This window comes from Equus przewalskii, chromosome 13, assembly GCF_037783145.1.
Source record: "Equus przewalskii isolate Varuska chromosome 13, EquPr2, whole genome shotgun sequence".
Classification (NCBI taxonomy): Eukaryota; Metazoa; Chordata; class Mammalia; order Perissodactyla; family Equidae; genus Equus; species Equus przewalskii.
This window is the reverse complement of record NC_091843.1, coordinates 92,165,602-92,188,059: the sequence shown is the minus strand read 5'-3', so window position 1 is coordinate 92,188,059 and position 22,458 is coordinate 92,165,602. Positions and strand designations below refer to the sequence as shown.

Sequence of the window (22,458 nt, the reverse complement as noted above, 5' to 3'; positions counted from 1 at the left end):
AATCCTCAGGGCACAGACGCCCACTGTTAGCACAGGCACAGGCTGTCAGCAGGGCCACAGCTGTACTAGTGAGCGTCAGCTCAGTGACGACCCCAGGGAAAGGGAAACTCACAGAGAAGGAGAGGCAATCTCACCTTAAAAATGGCAACTCCTGTGTGGGTTGCTTTTGGATCTAAGGAACAGAAAAGCCATATGAAATCGGCTTCAACAACGAGGCGTTTCATTGTCGGGCTGGTTGCTTCAGTGGACACGTTCCTTCCAGCTCTGGCTGTGCCATCCTCAGCTCTCTCATAGTCACAAAAAGGCCACAGCAGCTCCAGGCATCAAGCCACTACTTGACCACATCTATTGGCAGCAAAGGACCAAGATTATGGAATTTCTTTCTTAGGAGCACAGACTTTTCATTCTGTGATGCTCTGGTCAGAACTTACTCACCAGCCCACTCCTTAAATGATCATTTTTAGACAAGAGGATCCTATGACCGGCTTGTATAAATCAGAATACATCCCTGGAGTTGGAAAAGGTTAACTTTCCAAGTCCTTTGAGGATGGGGCAGATACTTGCACAAAACTGGAGCCCTTTCAGCAAGGAAGAAGGCGGCCAGGGGATGCTGCTCTGACCACCTGTGGGATCTGCTCCACTCCTGTTAAACCCTGTGCTCATCGCAGGACAGAGGACATGCGCAGCCTTGTGCGGCTGATGTCTTGACGTGGATGAGAAGGCGTGGGAGAAAGATTAGCAGCTACTGGAGGAGAAGAGAGAAAAGGAGCATGTCAGATGCAGGGTGGTGTGCTGAGGAGGATGGGAGGGTGGGAAGCCCAATGTGGGGACCATCCTAGTTCAAGGGCACCAAAATCCCAGCAACTTGACACTGTGCTGGGGACACTCCCTTTTCTGTTTTTAGTTACAAAGTTATATATGCTTGTGGGAAAAAAGCCAATCAATACAAAAATGTACAATGTATAAAACACAAGTCCTCTGTGTGAATGTAGCAAATGAAGGGACTCGGTGTGCTCCTGCGCATGCTTGTGGTTTCAACACAGCTCTTCCAGGGGGCCGGCCCGGTGGCACAGTGGTCAGTTCACATGTTCTGCTTCAGCGGCCTGGGATTCACCAGTTCAGATCCCAGACACAGACCTATGCACTACTTCGCAAGCCATGCTGTGGCAGGTGTCCCACATATAAAGTAGAGGAAGATGGGCACGGATGTTAGCTCAGGGCCAGACTTCCTCAGCAAAAAGAGGAGGACTGACAGCAGATATTAGCTCAGGGCCAATCTTCCTCAAAAAAATCATTCAATCAATACAGCTCTTCCAGATTTGTCTACACATGTACCAATAAGTGCATATGTCTATTTAAAAATAAGTGATCCTATTTACACCTTCAACAACTTGCCTAATGTCTGATAGAATAATATTCCGTTGGAAATTCTTTACATTTTCCAAGCATGAGGAATTAAGCTCCAGGAGGCCCTTCCAGGTGGCGAGAGGAGGCAGACCAGGGCTGACCAAGGAGACTCTGCAGTGATGGACGTGTCCTGTTTTGTGTTGTCTCCATGTCTGGCTGTCTAGCCCTTAAAATGCCACTAGTGCAGCTGGAACTGAATTGTTCATGGTCATTCATTTGAACTTGAATTTCAGCAGCCACGTGTAGCTGGTGGCTCCTGTGTCAGTCAGTGCAGGCTGAACGAAAGGAATGCATTGGTGATCCCTGTGGCCTGACAGTGGCTTTCTGCAGAGACAGTCCTGTGCTTTGTCCCTACGCGTGTGGGAGAAGTGGGACCACCTCCGTGCAGGCCTGGGGGATCCGCTCTCGTGCTGCACCTGATGTGTGTGTGTGGGGGGGGGTGGGGTGGGTAGCTGGGTGAGCGTTTGGAGGCGTTCGGCTCAGAGACCATGCAGGATTTGGGGGTCCTGCACTGTTGTAGCTGTTTGGCTTTGGGTTTCCCAATAGAATTCTGACTTTAAATGTTTGGGTCTTTGTCCCCCTGCCTACACTTTCACGTCTCATGTCTGGATTTTGGGGCTCAGAACATGCCTCTGGCACTGCCTCGCTCTACTCCCACCCTTGGAACTGGGGTTTGTCCGGGTCACAGGCACTGGGAGGTGGGGGCGGGAAGCACGTTTGTCCGGCCCCATTTCTTTCCCCTCATGCTTCGGTGGCTGTTGTCTTTGTAGTTTACACCAGCCATTGGTCTCCCGGTGTGGACTTTTCTTTGGTGTCTCGTAGTTTATTCAATTAGAAAGAATTTGTGGCAAGTCTGGGTTTGGCACCCAGTGCCCTGAGTCCCCTCGCTTTCCAGGAGGAGCTGCAGGGGCCTGCGGGTGTCGTCGTTTTCTTCAGGGCACGATATTAAACTGTTCTTCTCCAGGCTGCTTTTGGAGGGGGCGTGAAGGATGTGCAAAGGGCAGATGTTATGCTCTACTTTTGTGACCTTCCTTGTTTATTATTTGTGTTGATTTTGATATTCCCGCATCTGGAAAAGAATTTTTTTCACAATGCAGAATAACAGGTAAAGCGTGGTGACTTTTTTCTTGACTAGTTTTTGTACGTGGTTAGAGTATCTTTCCACAGTTCTGGAGTGGCCTCTGAACACCGTCTTCTGCTTCACACATCCTCGCAGGAGCTGTTTGATGGAGCCTCACAGCCGAGGGGATGGCCGGCCCAGGGGTGCAGCTGGGCGTCAGGCGGTGACAGCTGGACGTCGCATCCGCTCTCCCTGAGACTCCAGGGACTGAGGTCCTTAAACCACTGCAACCAGCTCAGCTGCATGAACCTTTCAAAACATGGCTTAGTTCAATCCCCTTGTTCATACAAACCTACAGAATGGCTTAAACAAGCAAACACAACTGATTCTGCCCCAAGCTGGGGGGAGGCGCGGGGACTGGAGCCCCAGGCGTTGCTGGTGGGAATATAAAATGGTGTGGCCACCTTGGCAGGCAGCTTGGCAGTTTCTTAGGAAGTTAAACATACCCCTCCCGTGTGATCCAGGCATTCCACTTTTAGGTATTTACCCAAGAGAAGTGACAACTGTATGCGAATGTTTATAGTGGCTTTATTAACAATTGCCCCAAACCGGAAACAGCCCGAATGTGTGGGTGTGGATAAATACACTGTGGTGGGTCCACACCACAGGCTGACCCAGCAACAGGAAGGAACAGAGCAGCGACAGACGCAACAGCAGGGACCAGGTTCCTCTGCGCTCTGCGGAGTGAAGGCACCTGGGAGCCAGGAGCTGCAGGCGGCCGATGCCGCTGTGCGACACCCTGGAAGAGGCACAACTTCAGCGGCAGAACCCAGGCCAGGGGACACCGTCTGCGCCTGGGGACAGAGTCTGATCACGCGGTGGCACAAGCAGAGCTTCGGGGCCATGGAGGCGTTCTGGATCTCCACGGCGGTGGTGGTCACGCGACGACGACGGTGCCCGTGAGAACTCACAGACCTGGGCACCAGAACGGCGCGAGCTTTTCCTGCGTATAAATTCACCTGATTCTCTCAATTCACCTGAATAAAGACAGACAAAATCCCCAGTCAACAGATCCAAAGGATCAACTGCAAGTCAATACAGCGTAACCATTCGCTGCAGTAGAAAAGGAGGACATAAATGCTAGATAGGAAAGCGTGAAAAGTTCGTAACTGTTCTAGGAGGGAAGAAAACTGTTCACAATTACTTGTTGATCATTCAGAAACGAAAAATTAAATCTCGTCTTAGACGTCAGAAGCCCCAAGTTGAAGTATGAATCCCACTGCTGACTACGTGGCTGTGTCCTTAAGAACGCCCAAGTCCACGCAATGGCCATTTCTTCATCTGTGAAGCAATGGTCAACCCTGCCGGCCGCCTTCACGGGCGGGTCCTGCCCATCATTTAAACGCGAGGATTTCCTTTAGGGCCTGCTCTGAGATGCACCGTTAGTTAACTTAACTTATGGTTTAATTTGTTTCTTTACTCTGATGAGTAATGCGTGTTCATGGCAAAACCATAAAACTTCAAATGCCACCGAAAGACATAAAGGAAAAAGGAAAAGTTCCCTCAGCCTCAAGAAAAAAAATCCCTGGTCAAGCCAGCGGGCTCCTTTCCTTTCCAGCTTGACTGATCTGCTCTCTGTGGCCTCAGCACCCACGTCTGGCTGCTGTTGCTCCCAGCCTGCCCTGACGACCTGAGGCTCGGCTCTGCCTCCCGCCCTGCTTCAGGAGGGGCAGTTGCCTCTCTCTCCTCCCTCCCAGCGCTCTGCGTGTGCTTCTGTAACAATGGCAGGGCCCGGAGCTGACCCCCAGGCTCTGCCGGAAAGGCCTCACATTCACCTATTCGCTCAGTCCTTATGACAACCCTCTACAGTTGGCACCACTGTTGTCCCCACTTTATAGGCGAGGAAACCGAGGCACTTGCCAACGCCCCTCTGCTGGCCTTGGACGCCTGTCCTTCTCCCTCCAGGGGTTCCTGCCCTCGCCTGGGGTGCTGGGCACTGCTTGCCCTCCAGACTCTGTAGGACTCACGCCCTTGTCAGACTGTGGCCCTGCAGGTACTGCAAGAGCCAGGGAGGCAGGTCTGGTGCTTGTCTCTCCTCCAATTCCTCTCGGGGAAGGCGCTTTTCAGCTTTGTGTTCGTGCCTGGCGCACACTAGGCGCTCCGTAGGTGTCGGTGGAGCAAGTGTGTCCGTCAGTCAAGAAGTAGAGTTTGTGCCTATCCAAAGGCATTGAAGCCAGGATCCTGAAGAGCTGCCTGCACCCCCGTGTTCACTGCAGCGTTGTTCACTATAGCTGAGGCGCAGAAACACCCCGAGCGTCCATCAGTGGAGGAACGGACAAAGGCGATGCCGTGTGTGTATATATATATATATATATATATATGTATATCTCCAGCCATGAGAGACAAGGACATCCTGCCATTTGTGATGACACGGATGGACCTTGAGGATATTATGCAAAGTTAAATAGTCAGACTGAGAAAGACAAACACTGTATGATCTCACTTAGATGAGAAACCTGGAATAGTCAAACTCATAGAAACAGAGAGCAGGATGGCAGTTGCCAAGGCTGGGGAGAGGGAGCAAGGGGGAGCATTAGTCAAAGGATATGAAGTTTCCGTCGTGCGGGATGACTAAGTCCTGCAGAGCTCTGGCGCAGCACAGGGCCTGCAGTCCACAGCACTGGACTGTGAGGTGAGGTTTGCGAAAAGGGCAGGCCCTTCTATTAAGTGTTCTTACCACACACACAATAATAGTAACAATAATTAACAATAATAATTAACAATAAAGGGGTGGGTGGGCGGAAAGTCTGGGAAGTGATAAATGTGTTTGTGGCCTTGATGGTGGTGATGGTTTCACGGGTATATACTTACCTCCATGCGGTGGTTTTAAAAAAATGAACAGGCGATAAGAGCACCTGCACCTCCTGTGACCCCTCTGTGTGACGGTGTGGAAGGGCATGGGTCATGCTCTCGACTGTGCCCACCACTCTGCGGGATCCCCCATCCCAGTCTCACCTCTGTTGTTACAACACTTCATGTGGTTGCTGTGAGAGTCAGAGTGAGCGTCCATCGAGCACTGGTTGAGTCTCATCAAGGAAACGCCAAAATTCTCCGGCTACAGCCAGGCTCAGCTTCAAAAACACTCTTTCTTTCTTTACTTGTTCGGTTTGGAAAATCCGGGGCTGTGAGTAACCTCGGTCTCTGCCTTTGCCTGTGATGCAAGCTTGTTCAGTCCCGCCTGAGACCACATCCTTCCTGCCCCTGCTCTGCCATGACCACTATAAATTCATCAAGTTTCCTCCTGGGCTGTTCCTGAGGCCGCATGTGGGTGAGTCCAGCTCCATGGAGGGGGATGACGGAGAAAGCATGGGGGTGTAGAGGGCCAGACTCGCCTTGGTTAATGGACTTGGGATTTCTTTTGCCAGCCTCCAAGTCTGTCCTCCAACAAGGATTCTGGAATGTTCTTTTATGTTTATCATTTGGGCTCTGTGTGTGCAAGTGCGTGTGTGCGTAGGGGGCAAGGACAGGGGCAGCAACCATGGCTTACACCCATGACTCCAGCATTCCAGCAGGGAGTGGATGGGTGGGACATGTATGAGAAAACGAGTGTCCTCAGAAACCAAGGCCCAGAGTGGGTAAAGGGCAGGGCAGAGTGCACCACGGCTAAGGTCAGGGGAACACCAGAGGCAGAGTCCTGATGTGATGGGGAGACGGATGGAGCAGGACCTGAGAGGGCCTGCAGAGCGGTGGATCTGCCTGGAGACCCTCACACCCCGTCAAACACATAAGGGGGTGGACTTGGGGTGCACGAGGCCAGGAGCAGAGCGGTAAGAACGGAGATAGAAGAAGGAGAGATGAGCACGTTGGAGATGTCTCAAACATCAGACCATGGCCGTTACAATTTTCAGTTTGTTCCACTGCTTCACAGTGCCGCTCCCTGCCGTTACATCATTTATGGCTTTGGCTGGTGTTGTGCCTTTCAGTAATATGAAGGGCTCAATCCCAAACAAAGCCAATGTGTTCATCCACCCGAAATTAGGAGTTGTGGAGGATTGAAAGACACGGCAGCTGACTTCTAGTCTTCCTGGAACTTGAAGTCTAGTTAGGAAAGCTGAGTAGGGGACCCTACAATGAAAAGCTGTGTGTGATAAATGCTTCCCTTTTAACCAGCTATTTTATTGTCTTTGATCGTCTTGGTTCCTATCTGTCTGAGATACATAGTTAAGTGGTGCAAGAAACTGTCTCCCACCTTCTCAGGCTGTGAAAAGCGCAGTGTCAGTGGCATGAGCTCAGAAGTGGGTGACCCCAGCCTAAATCCTGGCTTCGTCCCTCCCTGGCTGCAAAACTCTGGGCGAGCCGCTGAGCCTCTCTAAGACAGTCTCTACTTCCATAAAGCAGGGCCAGGAATAGATACACCTCGGGGGGCTTTGAGCACTTAGATGGGAGAAAGCGTCAGAGTGGCATCAGCCTATGAGAAGCTCTCAGTATGTGTGAGTTCTAATAATTGTCATAGTTACAAATTTTACAAGGAGACATTAAAGTGAGGTGTGTGTTTGCTGTTCCCCCCACGCAACCCAACCTCCCTCTCAGTTCAGTTTCCATCAGTCAGTGGATTGAGAGAAGGGCGGTTGCAGACCACCCTGTCCTCCGCCCGCCCTGTGCTCTCCCTTCCCTCTCTCTAGCCATGCGCTGCTCTGCCATCGCCGCAGTCAGTCATTCCCTGGCCGCCTTCTTCTGTCGCTCACTGGTCTTTCCTCGGGTCAAAACAGAAACAAGGAACCAGAGTCTTTCACTTGGAAGGAACGTAGAAGCCATCTTCCCCACTGTGTCATTTCACGGATGAGGAAGCTGAAGTCAAGGGACAGTGAAGAGCTTGTCGTGGGTCATAGCCCAGTAATCAGTGGGACCAAGTTCCCCCGGCGATATGTCAAGGAGGTACCATGAAGCAGTGTGGGCCTCCATCACGCTGTTAATGCGGCTGAGTTTGTGGGTTTAATTATTGTTTCCCTCCACAGGAAGCCTTTCTTCCATGGCTCAGGACACAGTCCCATGCGGAGCTAACAGCAAAGTTTCTGGTAAGTATTTGACTCACTTTTCAAAACTAAAGATGGCTACTTGTTACAGCCCAGAGATACTTTTTCCTTGCAATCTTTGGGGGTTTTGATAGCTTAGTTCCCTCTGAGGGTGGCTTTGAAAAAGACTGTCCTTACCTATATGCTGTTTTCACCGTCCAACTTCTCAGCGTGGACGTATGCCCAAGGAGCCTGACCGGGGCTGCAAGAGAGCATGGCAAGCGTCCGCTGCAAGCTGGCACGCTACCTGGAGGACCTGGAGGATGCGGACCTCAAGAAATTCAAGATGCACTTGGAAGACTATCCTCCTCAGAAGGGCTGCACCCGACCCCCTCGGGGTCAGACAGAGAAAGCAGATCCTGTGGATCTGGCCACCCTGATGATCGACTTCAACGGGGAGGAGAAGGCGTGGGCCATGGCCGTGTGGATTTTTGCTGCGATCAACAGGAGAGACCTTCACGAGAAGGCTAAACTGGAAGAGCCGGAGTGGGGTGAGTGGGAGGAAGACGGCATTTTTTAACGGTGATAAAGTACATGTAGCATAAAATTTACTGTCTTAACTGTTTTTAGGTGTACAATTTGGTAGTCCTAAGCACATTCATGTTGTTGTGCAATCAATCTCCAGAACTCTTTTTCGTCTTGCAAAACTCTGCACCCATTAGACAATTCCTCATTCCCCCCTCCCCTCAGCCCGAGGCAGCCACCACTTTCTGTCTCTATAAATTTGGCTACTCTATGCACCTCATAAATGCAGTCATAAAGTACGTGTCTTTTTCTATCCGGCTTATTTCACTTAGTATAACATCCTCAAGCTTCATCTATGTTGTCTCATGTGACAGGATTTCATTCCTTTTTAAGGCTGAATAATATTCCATGGTATGTGTATACCATATTTTGTCATCCATTTATCCGTCAGTGGACATTCAGATTGCTTCTAGCTTCTGATTATGGTGAATAATGCTGCTATGAACATGGGTGTACAGATCTCTTTAAGACTCTGCTTTCATTTCATTTGAGTATAGTCCCACAAGTGGACTTAATGGATTACATGGTAATTCTGTGGTTACTGATGTTTTCCAGGGGCAGGCCTGGTGGTGTAGTGGTTGGGCTCACACGCTCTGCTTTGGTGGCCCAGGGTTGGCAGGTTTGGATGGTGGGCGTGGACATGCACATGGCTCATTGGGCCATTCTGTGGTGGTATCCTGCATACAAAGTGGAGGAAGATTGGCACAGATGTTGGCTTGGGGACAATCTTCCTCAAGCAAAAACTGGAAGATTGGCAACAGTTGTTAGCTCAGGGCCAATTGTCCTCACACACACACACAAACGTTTTGCATAGTGGCTCTACGATTTTACACTCCCACCAACAGTGTACAAGGGCTCTAATTTCTCCACATCATTGCCAACACTTATTTTATGGTTGTTTTTTTTGGAGAGTAGCCATCCTAACGGGTGTAAGATGGTAGCTCATTGTGGGTTTGATTTGCATTTCCCTGTTGACTGGTGACATTGAGTGTCTTTTCATGTGATTGTTGGCCATTCATTTACTTTTGGAGAAATGTCTCTTCAAGTCCTTTTCCCATGTTGTAATTGGGTTTCGTTGCAATTCTTGTTGAGTTGTAGGAGTTCTTCACATGTCCTGGATATGAACCCCTTGTCAGATGCATGATTTGCAAATATTTTTTCCCATTCTCTGTGTTCCTTTTCACTTTGTTGATGGTACCCTTTGATGCATCTAAATTGGTATGATTGGCTTTTAATAATTTCTTTTATTATCTTGGCCTCATCCTCTCTCTTCCTCTCATGATAGTGCTGTGAGAAGATGGAGGGAAGCACTTTGCTCTTTTCTGGTTCCTTTAAAACCCCACATCAGGGCTCACCCACCCCTGGGAACACCCCTGGTTAGTCCCACTTTATCCGAACCCCTCACCCAGCTCCTCGGGTATCTGCCTGCACAGCCACAAGCTTGGGTGTCTGCTTCCCATGGCTCAGGGGGCCGCCCCTCACCTCATAGAACTGTGTAATTTGTGGAGAAAAGGAATTCCCTCCCTCTCCGTGGGCATGGTGGGGGTCATGCTCTTCATTCTGCTTGGTGTTCTGAGCAAGGGAGGAAAACAAGGAAGGGCTCAGAAGGGTCTAGAACTCACAGGATGGGGATGTTGAGCTGGTGGTAAGGAGGAGTGAGAATGATTGGGTAGCCAAGAAGAATCTTGGTGAGGCAGGGCGGCAATATGGGTGTGATGACGGGGAGAAAAAGAGCCCGGGGGCAGAGGTGGGGGCGCACAGCAGTGAGGCGCTCTGGAGAAACTGCTGTAATAGCACGGTTAGAACCGTGTTGGGGCCTGCTGCTCATCAACCACCGTAGAGTGTGACCATCGTGGTTGCAAAAGTCATTTGCCAAGCAGTTTTATGAATTTCGTTCATTCCTCACACGAACCCCATGAGGCAGGCACTTTCAGATGAACTTTTAATTTCACGGTGCTAAGCGCAATAAACCAGTCACAAAAGAGAATGATTCCACTCATTGGCGGTGCCCGGCGCAGTCAGCTTCACGGAGACAGAAAGTGGCCGTTGCCAGGGGCGGGGGAATTGCTGTTCAATTGGTGTGGAGCTTCATTTTTGCAAGATGAGAAGCGTTGGGGAAACGGGCCGCCCGACAGTGTGAGATGGGCCTGGAACAGGTTCTGGTTGCCCCTGGGTCTGTCCTAGTTGGATCCCAGGCCAGGGCTCCACGCCACGTGTGTCTCTGGCAAAAGCCCGGCCCCTAACCCCAGCTGGGTCTCGAGGTAGAAGAGTTATCACCAGGGTTAGCAGGTTTTTGGGGAGGTTTTTGGGGGGGCTAGGGTCAGCTTTAGGTAAGAATTAGGCTATGGTTTTGGTGTGAGTTAATGTCTGGATTTTGTTTTGTGATTGGGTTGCCAATAGCACTTGCCCACGGAATAAGTAGACACCTCCCAGGAGCCCTTCCTGTCGCTCTTGGGCTCCCCTCCACCTGAGGTATCCTCTGTATTTCCCCTGTGCCAACTCCTGTTCTCCCGTGCCTAAATTTCTCCTACGGACGCGTCCTTGGGATGTGTGATTTCGTGACTGTTTATGTCTGTGATTCTTAACCGCGGATGCAGGTTGGAGCTTTTAAAATACAATGGTACCTGGGCCCCATCGCAGATGGATTGAGAAAGAATCCCTGGCTGGAGTTCTGGAATCAGTTTTGGGTTTTTTGTTTGTTTTTTCTGTTGAGGAAGATTAGCCCTGAGTTGACATCTGTGACAATGTTCTTCCATTTTGTGTGTGGGATGCCACCACAGCGTGGCTAATGAATGGTGGAGGTCCATCCCCGGGATCTGAACCTGTGAACCCAGGCCACCAAAGCAGAGTGCGATGAACTTAAGCACTAGGGCGTGGGGGCGGCCCCTGGAGTTGGTATTTTTAAAGCTTCCTAATGTTGGTCAGGATTCTGAACCATGGAGTTAGATATAAAGCAGACTGGTAATTCTCACTCTTGAAGACCCAGAATGTGAGTAAGATAAATTGCAGGCATTTGAGGTCAAGGAAGGATGCGCCTGCTGGTCCATGGCCCTCTTGGGGACACTGGAGAGTGTGGGGAGGGCCTCAAAAGCAGAACCCCTGGCGGGGGGCAGTCTGCCAAGGACAAAGGAGGTAAGGGAGGCCGTGCCCGTCTCACATGTTGGCCAGCTGATTCCCGGGCCCGGGAGAGAGATTCTGCCACTTGATACAGAGGGACGCATTGCTGGGTGGGTGGGCGACATCCGCTGCTTTGAAATCAGGATGGCAGGGACACCCCCAGCTGATGTTCAACTGCACACCCGTCCCACAGCTCTGAACTGTGCTCTGGTTGGGAGGGGCCCAGGGGGGGAGCTCTGACCTGCGCCCCGTGCTGGCCACTGGGTCTCAGTCACATCACCTTAGTCAGGAGTCCTGGGTCTTGACATTTTGTGTCTTTTTCCTTTTATTCTCAGATCGTTCACACTTGATATGCCAGGAAGAAAGCATTGAAGAGGAGTGGATTGGTTTATTGGAGTACCTTTCCAGAATCTCTATTTGTAAAAAAAAGAAAGGTGAGCCATGAGGGTGATGCGTCCACTTGGGTTTGGAGACCGAATTTGGAAGGCACTGGGAAACTGGGAAGCTTGGCCACCCTACGTGCTCCTGTTTCTTGGGGTGTGGAGGCCCATCTCTGGGAATCCCGTGTCACTGAAGAAAGGGCCCACGCTCACGAGGCTCCTTGCAGTCCCACAACAAGGGGAGGCGACCGGGGCTGAGCATTGCAGGTTCTAAAAGGCACGGGCTGCAGACCACCTAAACGAGTAAGAACGAATAAAAAGGGTTTCCCGACTGGGGCACATATGGCACTTCACTATTCTGCTCAGCCGTGCATAGGAAGATTTTGACATCTTAGATTTCTGGTGCTGCCCATACCCAAGCAGTGGAGAGAAACTGCACCTCCCGTTTCATAGTTTCGGTCCCCACTCCCCACCGACCACAGGCCCCTGTGGACAGCCCATCTCGAGTGGACGTGCTCGGGCTTCTCCCAAAGTCTAACCTCCCATCTCTGCTGCAGATTACTGTAAGAAGTACAGAAAGCATGTGAGAAGCAGGTTCCAGTGTATCAAAGACAGGAACGCCCGTCTGGGCGAGAGCGTCAACCTCAACAAACGCTACACCAGGCTGTGTCTCCTCAAGGAGCACCGCAGCCAGCAGGAGAGGGAGCAGGAGCTGCTGGCCATTGGCAGGACCTCGCCCAAGACGCAGGACTGCCCCATGAGCTCCATGAACCTGGAACTGCTGTTCGAGCCGGACGACCAACACTCGGAGCCCGTGCACACGGTGGTCTTCCAGGGAGCAGCGGGCATCGGGAAAACAATCCTGGCCAGGAAGATCATGTTGGACTGGGCATCAGAGAAACTTTACAAGAACAGGTTTGACTATCTGTTCTACATCCACTGTCGGGAGGTGAGCCTCGGGACACGGAGGAGCCTGGGGGACCTGATCGTCAGCTGCTGCCCCGACCCCAAGCCGCCCATAGGTAAGATTCTGAGCAAGCCTTCCAGGATCCTCTTCCTCATGGACGGCTTCGACGAGCTACAAGGCGCCTTCGACGAGCACACGGAGGCGCTCTGCACGGACTGGCAGAAGGTGGAGCGGGGAGACATCCTCCTGAGCAGCCTCATCAGAAAGAGGCTGCTCCCCGAGGCCTCCCTGCTCATCACCACGAGACCCGTGGCGCTGGAGAAGCTGCAGCACTTGCTGGACCGTCCTCGGCACGTGGAGATCCTGGGCTTCTCAGAGGCCAAGAGGAAGGAATATTTCTTTAAGTATTTCTCAGACGAGCAGCAGGCCCACGAAGCCTTCAGGCTGATTCAGGAGAACGAGATCCTCTTCACCATGTGCTTTATTCCCCTGGTCTGCTGGATCGTGTGCACTGGGCTGAAACAGCAGATGGACAGCGGCAAGAGCCTTGCCCAGACGTCCAAGACCACCACTGCCGTGTACGTCTTCTTCCTCTCCAGTTTGTTGCAATCCCGAGGAGAGAGCCAGAAGCAGCACCTCTCTGCCAACGTCCGGGGTCTCTGCTCCTTGGCAGCGGATGGAATCTGGAACCAGAAAATCCTGTTTGAGGAGAGCGACCTCAGGAAACACGGCCTGCAGAGGGCGGATGCGTCCGCCTTCCTGAGGATGAACCTCTTCCAAAAGGAAGTGGACTGCGAGAAATTCTACAGCTTCATCCACATGACCTTCCAGGAGTTCTTTGCTGCCATGTACTACCTGCTGGAAGACGAGGAGCAGGGCAGTGTGAGGAACATGCCGTGGGGTCGCTCGAATCTTCCCAACCGGGACGTGTCGGTGCTTCTCGAAAACTACGGCAAATTTGAAAAGGGGTACCTGATTTTTGTTGTCCGTTTCCTCTTTGGCCTCGTAAACCAGGAGAGAACCTCCTACTTGGAGAAAAAACTGAGTTGCAAGATCTCTCAGCAAATCAGGCTGGAGCTGCTGAAATGGATCAGTGCGAAAGCCGAGGTCAAGAAGCTGCAGACCCAGCCCAGCCAGCTGGAGCTGTTCTACTGCTTGTACGAGATGCAGGAGGAGGACTTCGTGCGGAGGGCCATGGGCTATTTCCCCAAAATCGAGATCAGTCTCTCCACCAGAATGGACCACGTGGTTTCTTCTTTCTGTATTGAGAACTGTCGCAGCGTGGAATCACTTTCCCTGAGGTTGCTCTATAACTCGCCGAAGGAGGAGGAGGAGGAGGAGGAAGAGGAAGAGGATGGAGTTCGACACTCTGACATGGACCGCTGTGTCCCCTCAGATGCCACCTACTCTCCTCGGTAAGGAGGCCCGGCTTCAGGTAGGGGGTGGAACACGCCCTCCACCTGCCGGCCCCTTCTTCTTGGCACTTTCTTCCTCTCTCCTCTTCTCAACTGTCTTTCAAGTGCAGTTGCCACAGCTCTGTGATAATGCCACCACCAGCCATTTCCACCAGACCCCTTCATGGGCTGAGGCTGACTAGTAGAGGAAGGGTAGGTGGGCAAATGGGATGAGAAAAAAAGCCAACGAAACCATAAGCAAATGTTTGGTGGATGGCAATTCAGTACACAGCATCGAGTTGGGTAGAGAGTTGAATAAAAATGTTTGTCATCAACTTGGGCTCCAGTGGGTCACAGCCAGCCAACAACTCAGGAGCAAAACAGCCCCAGTGACCATCCCAGGAACGCAGAGGACAGAGGGCCTTAGCGCTGGACGCGGGCGAGCTCTCTTGGAGGAGTGAGGTTTGAGCGTGCTGGAAGGTTTGGCAGCACGTGGGTGCGAATGTGGTCTGAGGGAGAGTGTGCAGGAGACAATAGGGAGGGACCAGCTTCACGGGAACACACACACTGAGGGCAAGTGGAGGAAACGGCTGGGAAGGACCGAGTGCTTCTCGGCCACCTTGGGTTTGCAGCCAGGCAGTCACCAGCAGCACCTCTGCAGGGTCTGCTCTTGGACTTGCCAGGAGATTGGAAGCCAGGTGTGGTGTCTGCACAGCGAAGCCGTTGAGTTGCCTGACTTCCGAAGTCCCTGCACAGAACCGCCACAGCTACAGTGGCTGCCGGAAGGTGGCGGCCCAGAGAACGCGGGGGCTCCCCCTCCATAGAAGGCACTTGACATGGGTGGGACAAAATTACGGAGAAAGGGAGCTGGACCCTTCCCCACAGGGATGCGTTTTTGGCTCCCTCTCTCTGCCTTGGCACCACTACCAGGACAACCTCTCTATTTATCGTTGGTTCACCAAGGACCACCCACTGTGGCTTCTGTGGTGGCTGAGTCCCAGGTCCTGCTCACAACCACTTAAGGTTGGGTCGTGGGGACAGTGGAGAAACAAGGGCAGAGAGCAGAGGGGGATGGGCCATGGCAAGAACACTTGCAGGGTGACCTGAAGCACACGGTGCCCTTGACCAGCTGGATCCTGAAGGATGGAGCATGAGAGAGCCACGAGTGGGCAAGGGGCCCCCGACAGAGGGAGTAGTGGGCTCAGAGGGAGGGAGGTGGGAAAGCAGGGTACACTTCCATGATGACAAATAGTTCAGAATAACAAGCAAGAAGATGGGAGATGGGGAGAAAGAGAGAGAAGGAGTGAGAGGAGGAGGCAGACCTGCTCATTAGGCCCTAAAAGTGAGGCTGAGGAAACCAGAAACCTGAGCAGGATCACATAGCTGGAGGAAGGTTCGCAGGGACCCAGACTCAAATTCCTGGTGAAGAGCCTGACCCCTTCTCGCTCGTGACAGCTACCTTCCTCTGAGGGCAGGAGCTTGCTTTGTGTGTTCTAGAACCTTCTCAGGACCAGCAGCCTGGGCATCCAGCCAGTGCCTGTTGGAAGTGCAGAATCCTAGACCCACAGAGTCAGAATCTGCATTTGCACGAGAGCTGAACGCTGGCGTCGCCTGGAAGACCTAATATGGACATGCTTGGTCGCATCCCTGAGATTCTGGCTGTTCCTACGGTGCGGCCTGGCCTAGGGATTTCTGAGAGCACTGCTGACACTGTTGTGCAGCCAACATGAGAACTGGTCTCTGGATCACTTAGCAGAGTGGGCAGGACGCTGACTGATGAGGAAGGAAGAAGGGCACCCGAGGGAGGGGCCGGAGGGTGCTCACAGTGAGCCCAGGTCACAGGCTCCCTCTCCTTCCACCGTAGGTGTGCAGAGCGGTCTTTCCAAGGCTCCCCTGGCCTTCATTCCTCAGGAGGCCATCTTTGGTTCTGTGACTCATTTCTGAATCCCTGGGAGGCCTTTGTCTGAACTGGTACCAGTCGCTCTTGGCCCCTGGCTTCAGTTGGTCATTCTTAGAGATTGACTTTCTTTTCTCTCCTTCTTCCTTCCTTCCAATCTCTAGGTTGGTGAACTGCTCTCTCACTTCCAGCTTTTGTCAGAGCCTCTTCTCAGCCCTGAGCACTAACTGGAGCCTCACCGAACTGAACCTCGGTGACAACACTCTGGGGGACTCCGGCATGAAGGTGTTATGTGATATGCTCCAGCATCCTGGCTGTAACATTCAGAGACTGTGGTAAGAGCCTGTGTGTGTGTGTGTGAGAAAGAGAGAGAGACAGAGACACAGAGACAGAGAGAGAGACAGAGAGGAGGACTGGAGGAAGATCTCAGACCAGATCAGTGGTTTACGAGTTTCCTGGGGCCGCCATATCAAAGTGCTACACACTGGGGGCTTAAACAACAGAAATTTACTTTCTCACAGTCCTGGAGGCTGGACGTCCAAGGTGAAGGTGTGAGCAGGGCTGGCTCCTTCTGATGCCTCTCACCTCGGTGTGTAGACGGCCGTCTTCTCACTGTGTCCTACATGGTCTCTCTGTGTCCTCTTCTTCCAAGGACGCCAGTCCTGTTGGCTTAGGATCTGCCTAATGACCTGGTTTTAGCTTAATTACCTCCTTAAAGGCCCTGTCTCCAAATACAGTCACATTCTCAGGTCCTAGGGATTAAGACTTCAACTATGGATTTTTGGGTGGGGACACACTTCGGCCCATAACAATTGGGAAGGCGAAATGGATTGGAGGCCAGGTGTTTGGGAAGTTTCAGATGGGGAAGAATGAAGGGGAACTGAAAATAAGTTATTCGTTGGTGATATGACAAAAGGGGCACGACCTTCAACATCCTCCATTTCCTCATCAGCTGTGCTCACAGAAGAGAATTGGAGAGTTTCGTCATACACGACAATGGCCATCTGGGCTGGAACCCATCACAACATTTTGCATAGATTGAACCATTACAGGGAATCTCCTGTAGCTTTATTAACAAAGTGCTTGCTCTGGGCCCACAATGTGAATCAGACTCACCTGCCCCGAGTTGAGCCCACAGTTGTCTGGCCATGCCCCCAGCCTTCTCCCATCATACAACAGCATTTTTGACAAGCTACGCAGCCAGTGTCAAAGCCTACCGCTCTAGGACATTTTCACACCTCCCTCTCCTGCTCATCATACTTACCCCAACATCAATCTCATCAATTTTACCTACTGTACAAGCCATTGTCCACTTTTCCTCATCCTCACTCCACCAGCCCAGGTCCAACAACCATGATCCCTTGCCTGGATATGGCAAAGGTCTCCAAGATCATCAGCTTCCCAGGACAGGATTCGTGTTTGTCTTGCCAATGTCTCTAGAATGTCTGGACAAATGTCTCAGCACATCTTAGTGCTCAGAGATGCATACTGAGTTGGTATTGGCTATTTGGTCTCCGTACATCTGCTCTGCTGCCTACCAATCCATTCTCCACACAGAAGTGAAAGTCAGAGGGTTATTTAGAAAACCCCACGATGATCATGCCATTCCCTTGCTTAAATGCTTTCTCTTTGCTCTTTTGATAAGTTATGAATCCTCTTCTTGCCTTCAAGGCTCTGGCTGGTCTGGGCATCTAACCTGCCTCTCCATCTGCATCCCACACCACTCTCTCCATCACCTCTGTGGGTGCCCCTGTGTGATTCCAGAGAGCGAGACACAAACAGGAGACATGGGTGACAACAAGATGCTTTGTGCATAAATAGAAATTTAGTTGTCCATTTGCTTCTAGTTGGTGTGAAGATGGGGCCAGAAAGGAAGGTGGCCAACAAGCTCCAAGACATATGAATGATTGGCATGGAAAGGAGAAGGAATGTTGTCCTCGCTCCTATGACAGGGACAAATTGTTATTTGTGGTGGTGGTGTTGGTGGTGGTGATGTTGTGTGTGCACATGTGGTTGAAAACCAATCCAGAATCAGAGCTGCTTCTCCCTTCAGTGCAGCTGGAGGGCTGGGATTCAATCAACAAACAGCATAGCAGGGACATAGCGGTTCCACCCTAGGAAGAAAGGTGTTCCCCTGCTTGAACATGTGGTGAAGACATGGGCCCACAGGCTCATACCCTTCTCATGAACGAAACAGGAACATGCCATTTACACATTCGACAGTTGACCCCTGTTGACGGAGGGAGTTCACCCATGTGCTCAGCAGCTGTGGTCTTGGGCCGTGAGCTGGGGATCCTGAGTTAACTTCCCAATATGTTTTGGGCTGTATTCAGGGTTTCTGATAAGATGATGCTTTCATGAGAACTTGGTTAAAATTTCCCGTTTGTAACATGAGAACACGGGTGCCCCTGATGGTGCTGAAAACAAGCACAGACGGGAGGGCGGTGACAGCAGCCGTGTTCTGACGCTTTCTGCTTCTGTACTTGGCGTGAAGGTTGGGCCGGTGCTGGCTTTCCCATCAGTGCTGCTTCAACATCTCCTCAGTCCTGAGCAGCAACCAGAAACTAGTGGAGCTGGATCTCAGCCACAACGCCCTGGGAGACTTCGGAATCAGACTTCTCTGTGTGGGACTGAGGCATCTCTTCTGCAACCTGAAGACGCTCTGGTGAGTCTGAGCTGAGCTCCTCCATGAAGCGTGAGCTGCGGCTTCAGCAAGCCATGATGGGCCAGAGTCTCAGGGGGAGAACATCCTGGCTCCTCAGAAGATTCCCGGCGTGTCTCTCTGGGTGTTTGTCAATAACTCAGTCAGTGTTTGCTGGGGGAAAGCCATGTTCTAAGCCATGGAGGGAACTTAAACCATCAGCGAAATCCTGCTTGCCTCTAAGGTTTTCACAGCTCAGCTGAGAAAATAAAGCCAAGGCGGTGCATTGCTCTGGGAGCGTTTGGGGGCTTCATGACAAGCCCTTGGTCGGGAGGTCTAAACAGGAAATGGTGTTAAAGCCACATAGCCTTTCACTCAGTGCTTCTGGGAGAATTGAATTCCGAAGAAGAGAAGGAAGAACTTGATAGTAGGGCCAATTTACACCCATTAGGATAGTTATTATATAAAACAAAACAGAAAATAGCAAGTGTGGGTGAGGATGTGGAGAAACTGGAACAACCCTGCATTGCGGGTGGAAATGTAAAATGGTGCAGCTGCTGTGGAAAACAGTATGCCAGTTCTTCAAAAAACTAAACATAGAATTACCATATGATCCAGCAATTCCGCTTCTGGGTATATATCTGAAAGTGTTGAAATCTGGCACTCAAATACGTATTTGTACACCCATGTGCATAGCAGCATTATCCACCAAAGCCAAAAGGTGGAAACAACCCAAATGTCCATCAGTAGATGAATGGATTAAAAAAATGTGGTGCATCCACACGTATAGCCTTAAAAAGAATTCGGACACAGGCTGCAACACGGGTGAACCTCGAGGACATTATGCTGTGCGAAATAAGCCAGACAAAAAAAGAACAGAAACTGTAGGATCCCACTTATATGAGGTCCCCAGAGTAGTCAGATTCATAGAGACAGAAAGTAGAACGGTGAGCGCTGGGGCTTGGGGGACGGAGGAGTGGGGAGTTAGTGTCTTATGGGGACAGAGTTACGGGTTGTGGTGGTGGAAAGAGGTTCTGGAGACGGATGGGGTAACAGTTGCACAATAATGTGAATGTACTTAGTGCCACTGAACCATACACTTAAAAATGGTTACAGTGGTAGATTTTATGTGTCTTTTACCACAATAAAAATAAGTGTAGGGATCTGGGAAGATGTAGCATTGGCGTGGGCTTGGAAGGGGTCCACTTGCTGTTAGACCAAACAGAAAAGGAAACAAAGTGTTAGTATGGAGCCTGGATGCACTCTTCCCATGTGTGGCCTGGACTCGAGGCAGCACAGGACAAGTGCGTCCCGGGTCCACAGCAGAGGGTGGGAGAGAGTGGTTGTGACACTCTGCTGTCTCTGCGGAAGGTTGGTCGGCTGCTGTCTCACGTCGGCCTGTTGTGAGGATCTCGCATCTGTCTTGAGCACCAGCCATTCCCTGATCAGACTCTACTTGGGAGAGAATGCCCTGGGAGACTCGGGAGTCGGAATTTTATGTGAAAAAGCAAAGCATCCACGCTGTAACCTGCAGGTACTGGGGTAAGTCTTGGCAGAAAAGCCACTCTCTTCAGGAATGCGTTATTTGGAAAGTGGATGGGGCTTATTCTAAAAAAGGTTAATCAGAGGGAGTGGAGGGTAGAGAACACAGGACACCATATCTGAAGTGGTTTGAAGCACTAGGTACTACCTCCTGCTAGCAAGGCGTGTATAACCATGGAACTGGAGATTCTGAGAGTTGAAAGAAGCCTCAGGGATCGTGCAGCCCAATTCCGCACTGAGGAAACACCTGCTTCCAAGACACTCACGGACACCCCCGTTCTCTGTGTGAACGCTTCCAAGCACCCCGGTCACCACTGCGCAATGCAGCCATGCAGGAGGAGAGGGTTCTTGTTTCCACGCAGCACCTGCTTTGTGGCTGTGCATCGGTCCCCTGGGCTCTGCTGAGACGCGGATCTCAGCTCCCCAGAGACGGCATGCACACTTTACGTCTTCCCCCCTCTGCCTGGGCGGCTCTAAATCCTCGGCTAGGACGTGGTTTAGCATCTTCACCAGTTCAGTCCTAGGAAGGGGCTGGTCTGTTAATGTCCCTGTTTGAAGCGCAGTGCCCGACCTGAGCCCGTTATTCCTAGAGATGTGCAGTGGAAACTTCTCCTCCTGGGGCCGGGCGCTGGACTGTCACTGGTGGAGCCTGGATTTCCTTATGTTTTTGGCAGTCACGTCAGATCATGAGTTCATGTTGGAATTCTGCAGTAAACAATAATACAAAATTCTGGCATGTTTTCTCCAACCAACAGCCAATTCTCTGCAGACACCAACTGGGTGTCTTACAAGTCAATTCAGTTTTGACACTAACTACCCTGAGGTGGTGCAGACCCCACAGAGTGAGGGCTCAGTCCTACAAGACTGCCCCCTCTGCCCCCAACATCAGATGACAGTTGCAAGCAGTGTGTCCCCAGGTTACTCACACTTCTTCCTGACTTGGCTATAAACCCCCTCCTTGGGTTTGAAAATTTGCTGGAACAGCTCACAGAAATCAGGGAAACACTTTACTTACGTATCTGTTATTACAAAGGATATTATAAAGGATACAAATGAACAGTCAGATGAAGAGTCACAGAGAGGTCCAGAAGGGTCTGGAGCACAGGAGCTTCTATCCCCATGGAGCTGGGGTGCTCCACCCTGCCGGCACATGGATGCATTCACCAACTCAGAAGGTCTCCAAATCTCATTGTGCAGAGATTTTACAGAGCTTAATCTCCAGCCTTCCTCCCCACTCCTTCCTAGAGGTTGGAGGGTGGGGCTGAAAGCTCCAAGTCTCTGATCACTTGGTCTTTCTGTTGACCAGCTCCATCCTGAGGCTATCCAGGGCCCCTTCTTAAGTCCCCTCCTTAGCATGAACTCAGGTGTGATCAAAAGGGCCTCCTTTGAAAAGTAAAAGACGCTTCTGTCACTCAGGAAATCCCAAGGTTTTAGAAGCTATGGGCCAGGAAGTGGGTACAAAGACCAGGTATATTTCTTATTATACCACAAAAATACCTACTGATAATCATGCATTTCACCACACATCGCTGCTCTTCCCTGTTCTTTCCATGGGTTATCTCAGTTGGCCTCATAAAAATGATACCAAGTAGGTATCAGTGTTTCCAATTTAAAGAGGAGAAAATGAGGCTCAGCGAGCTTAAGACCTTTGGCCAAGGACACGCAGATGGAAGGCAGTGGAACCCGACGTAGACACAGCCCAGTGTGACCCATCGCCCTCTCCCCAGCGCCAGTGCAATGCTGGATGTGTTGACAGAGGCTCTCTACAGGGCTTCTTTGTCACCCCCTCTCCAACCTGGGGGGGAGCATCACCTTTAGCTCTGCTAAATTTCATCTTACCTTTCTTCTGACCCATTGTCTACACATTTTTGAATTGTGATTCTGTCAATGTTAGCTACACATACAACAAGCAAACTGTCGATGTCTTCATTCATATTACTGATACAAATGCCAACCAGGTCGGCATCCAGGACAAACCATGGCAGGAAGGTCTTCCCTGAGGAATAATCCGCTAGCCCATAACTAAAACGTGTGTATGTTCACAAGGCTCTGATCCCTCTCGGACCTGTGTTGTCAGCCCATCCTCAGATATCCCCGTATCTCTTCCCTGGAGAGGTCTATTTATGCCTCTGTTTCCTCCCGTTCTCTTCTCCTTCAGCAATTCGGCTGCTGCTGCTCTTGATCTGCTCAGCACACAATTTAGGCGCTTTATTTTCCAGGCACTCTGTGGGCTCAGCTGTGGGTGCTGACGATGGCAGTCAGTAAAACAGACCAACACCTTGTTCTCACAAACATTCTTATAGGGGGCGACAGACACTGGACATTAGACCAACAAAGCAGTGCACAATACCAATAGGTGCTGTAATAAAACCGGAGAGAGAGTGAGGGCTGCTTCCTTGCCCCGGTGTTCAGCAAATGCCTCTCGGGCAGGTGACATGGGAGCAGGTACTGAATGGAGCGACACCACGAGCCAGGGGAGGAACCGGGTAGGGCGGGATAGGAGCCAGGGGAGGAGC

The 22,458-nt window shown here is 51.3% G+C and overlaps 1 protein-coding gene across 2 annotated transcripts in view; it reads left to right on the top strand.

The window, feature by feature from the left end:
• The first annotated feature begins 5,682 nt into the window (after window positions 1-5,682).
• NLRP3 (NLR family pyrin domain containing 3) overlaps window positions 5,683-22,458 on the top strand; it is a 31,996-nt gene continuing 15,220 nt past the window's right edge. The window contains exons 1-8 of one of the 2 annotated variants that reach the window (XM_008541098.2): window positions 5,683-5,795; window positions 7,483-7,542; window positions 7,710-8,030; window positions 11,517-11,615; window positions 12,119-13,883; window positions 15,924-16,094; window positions 18,254-18,424; window positions 19,772-19,942. In XM_008541098.2, the coding sequence (XP_008539320.2) occupies window positions 7,754-8,030; window positions 11,517-11,615; window positions 12,119-13,883; window positions 15,924-16,094; window positions 18,254-18,424; window positions 19,772-19,942 (2,654 nt within the window). In that variant the 5' untranslated portion in view covers window positions 5,683-5,795; window positions 7,483-7,542; window positions 7,710-7,753. Of the gene's footprint in view, window positions 7,403-7,482; window positions 7,543-7,709; window positions 8,031-11,516; window positions 11,616-12,118; window positions 13,884-15,923; window positions 16,095-18,253; window positions 18,425-19,771; window positions 19,943-22,458 lie in introns of both variants that reach the window. The other variant, XM_070569913.1, reaches the window with a different exon arrangement.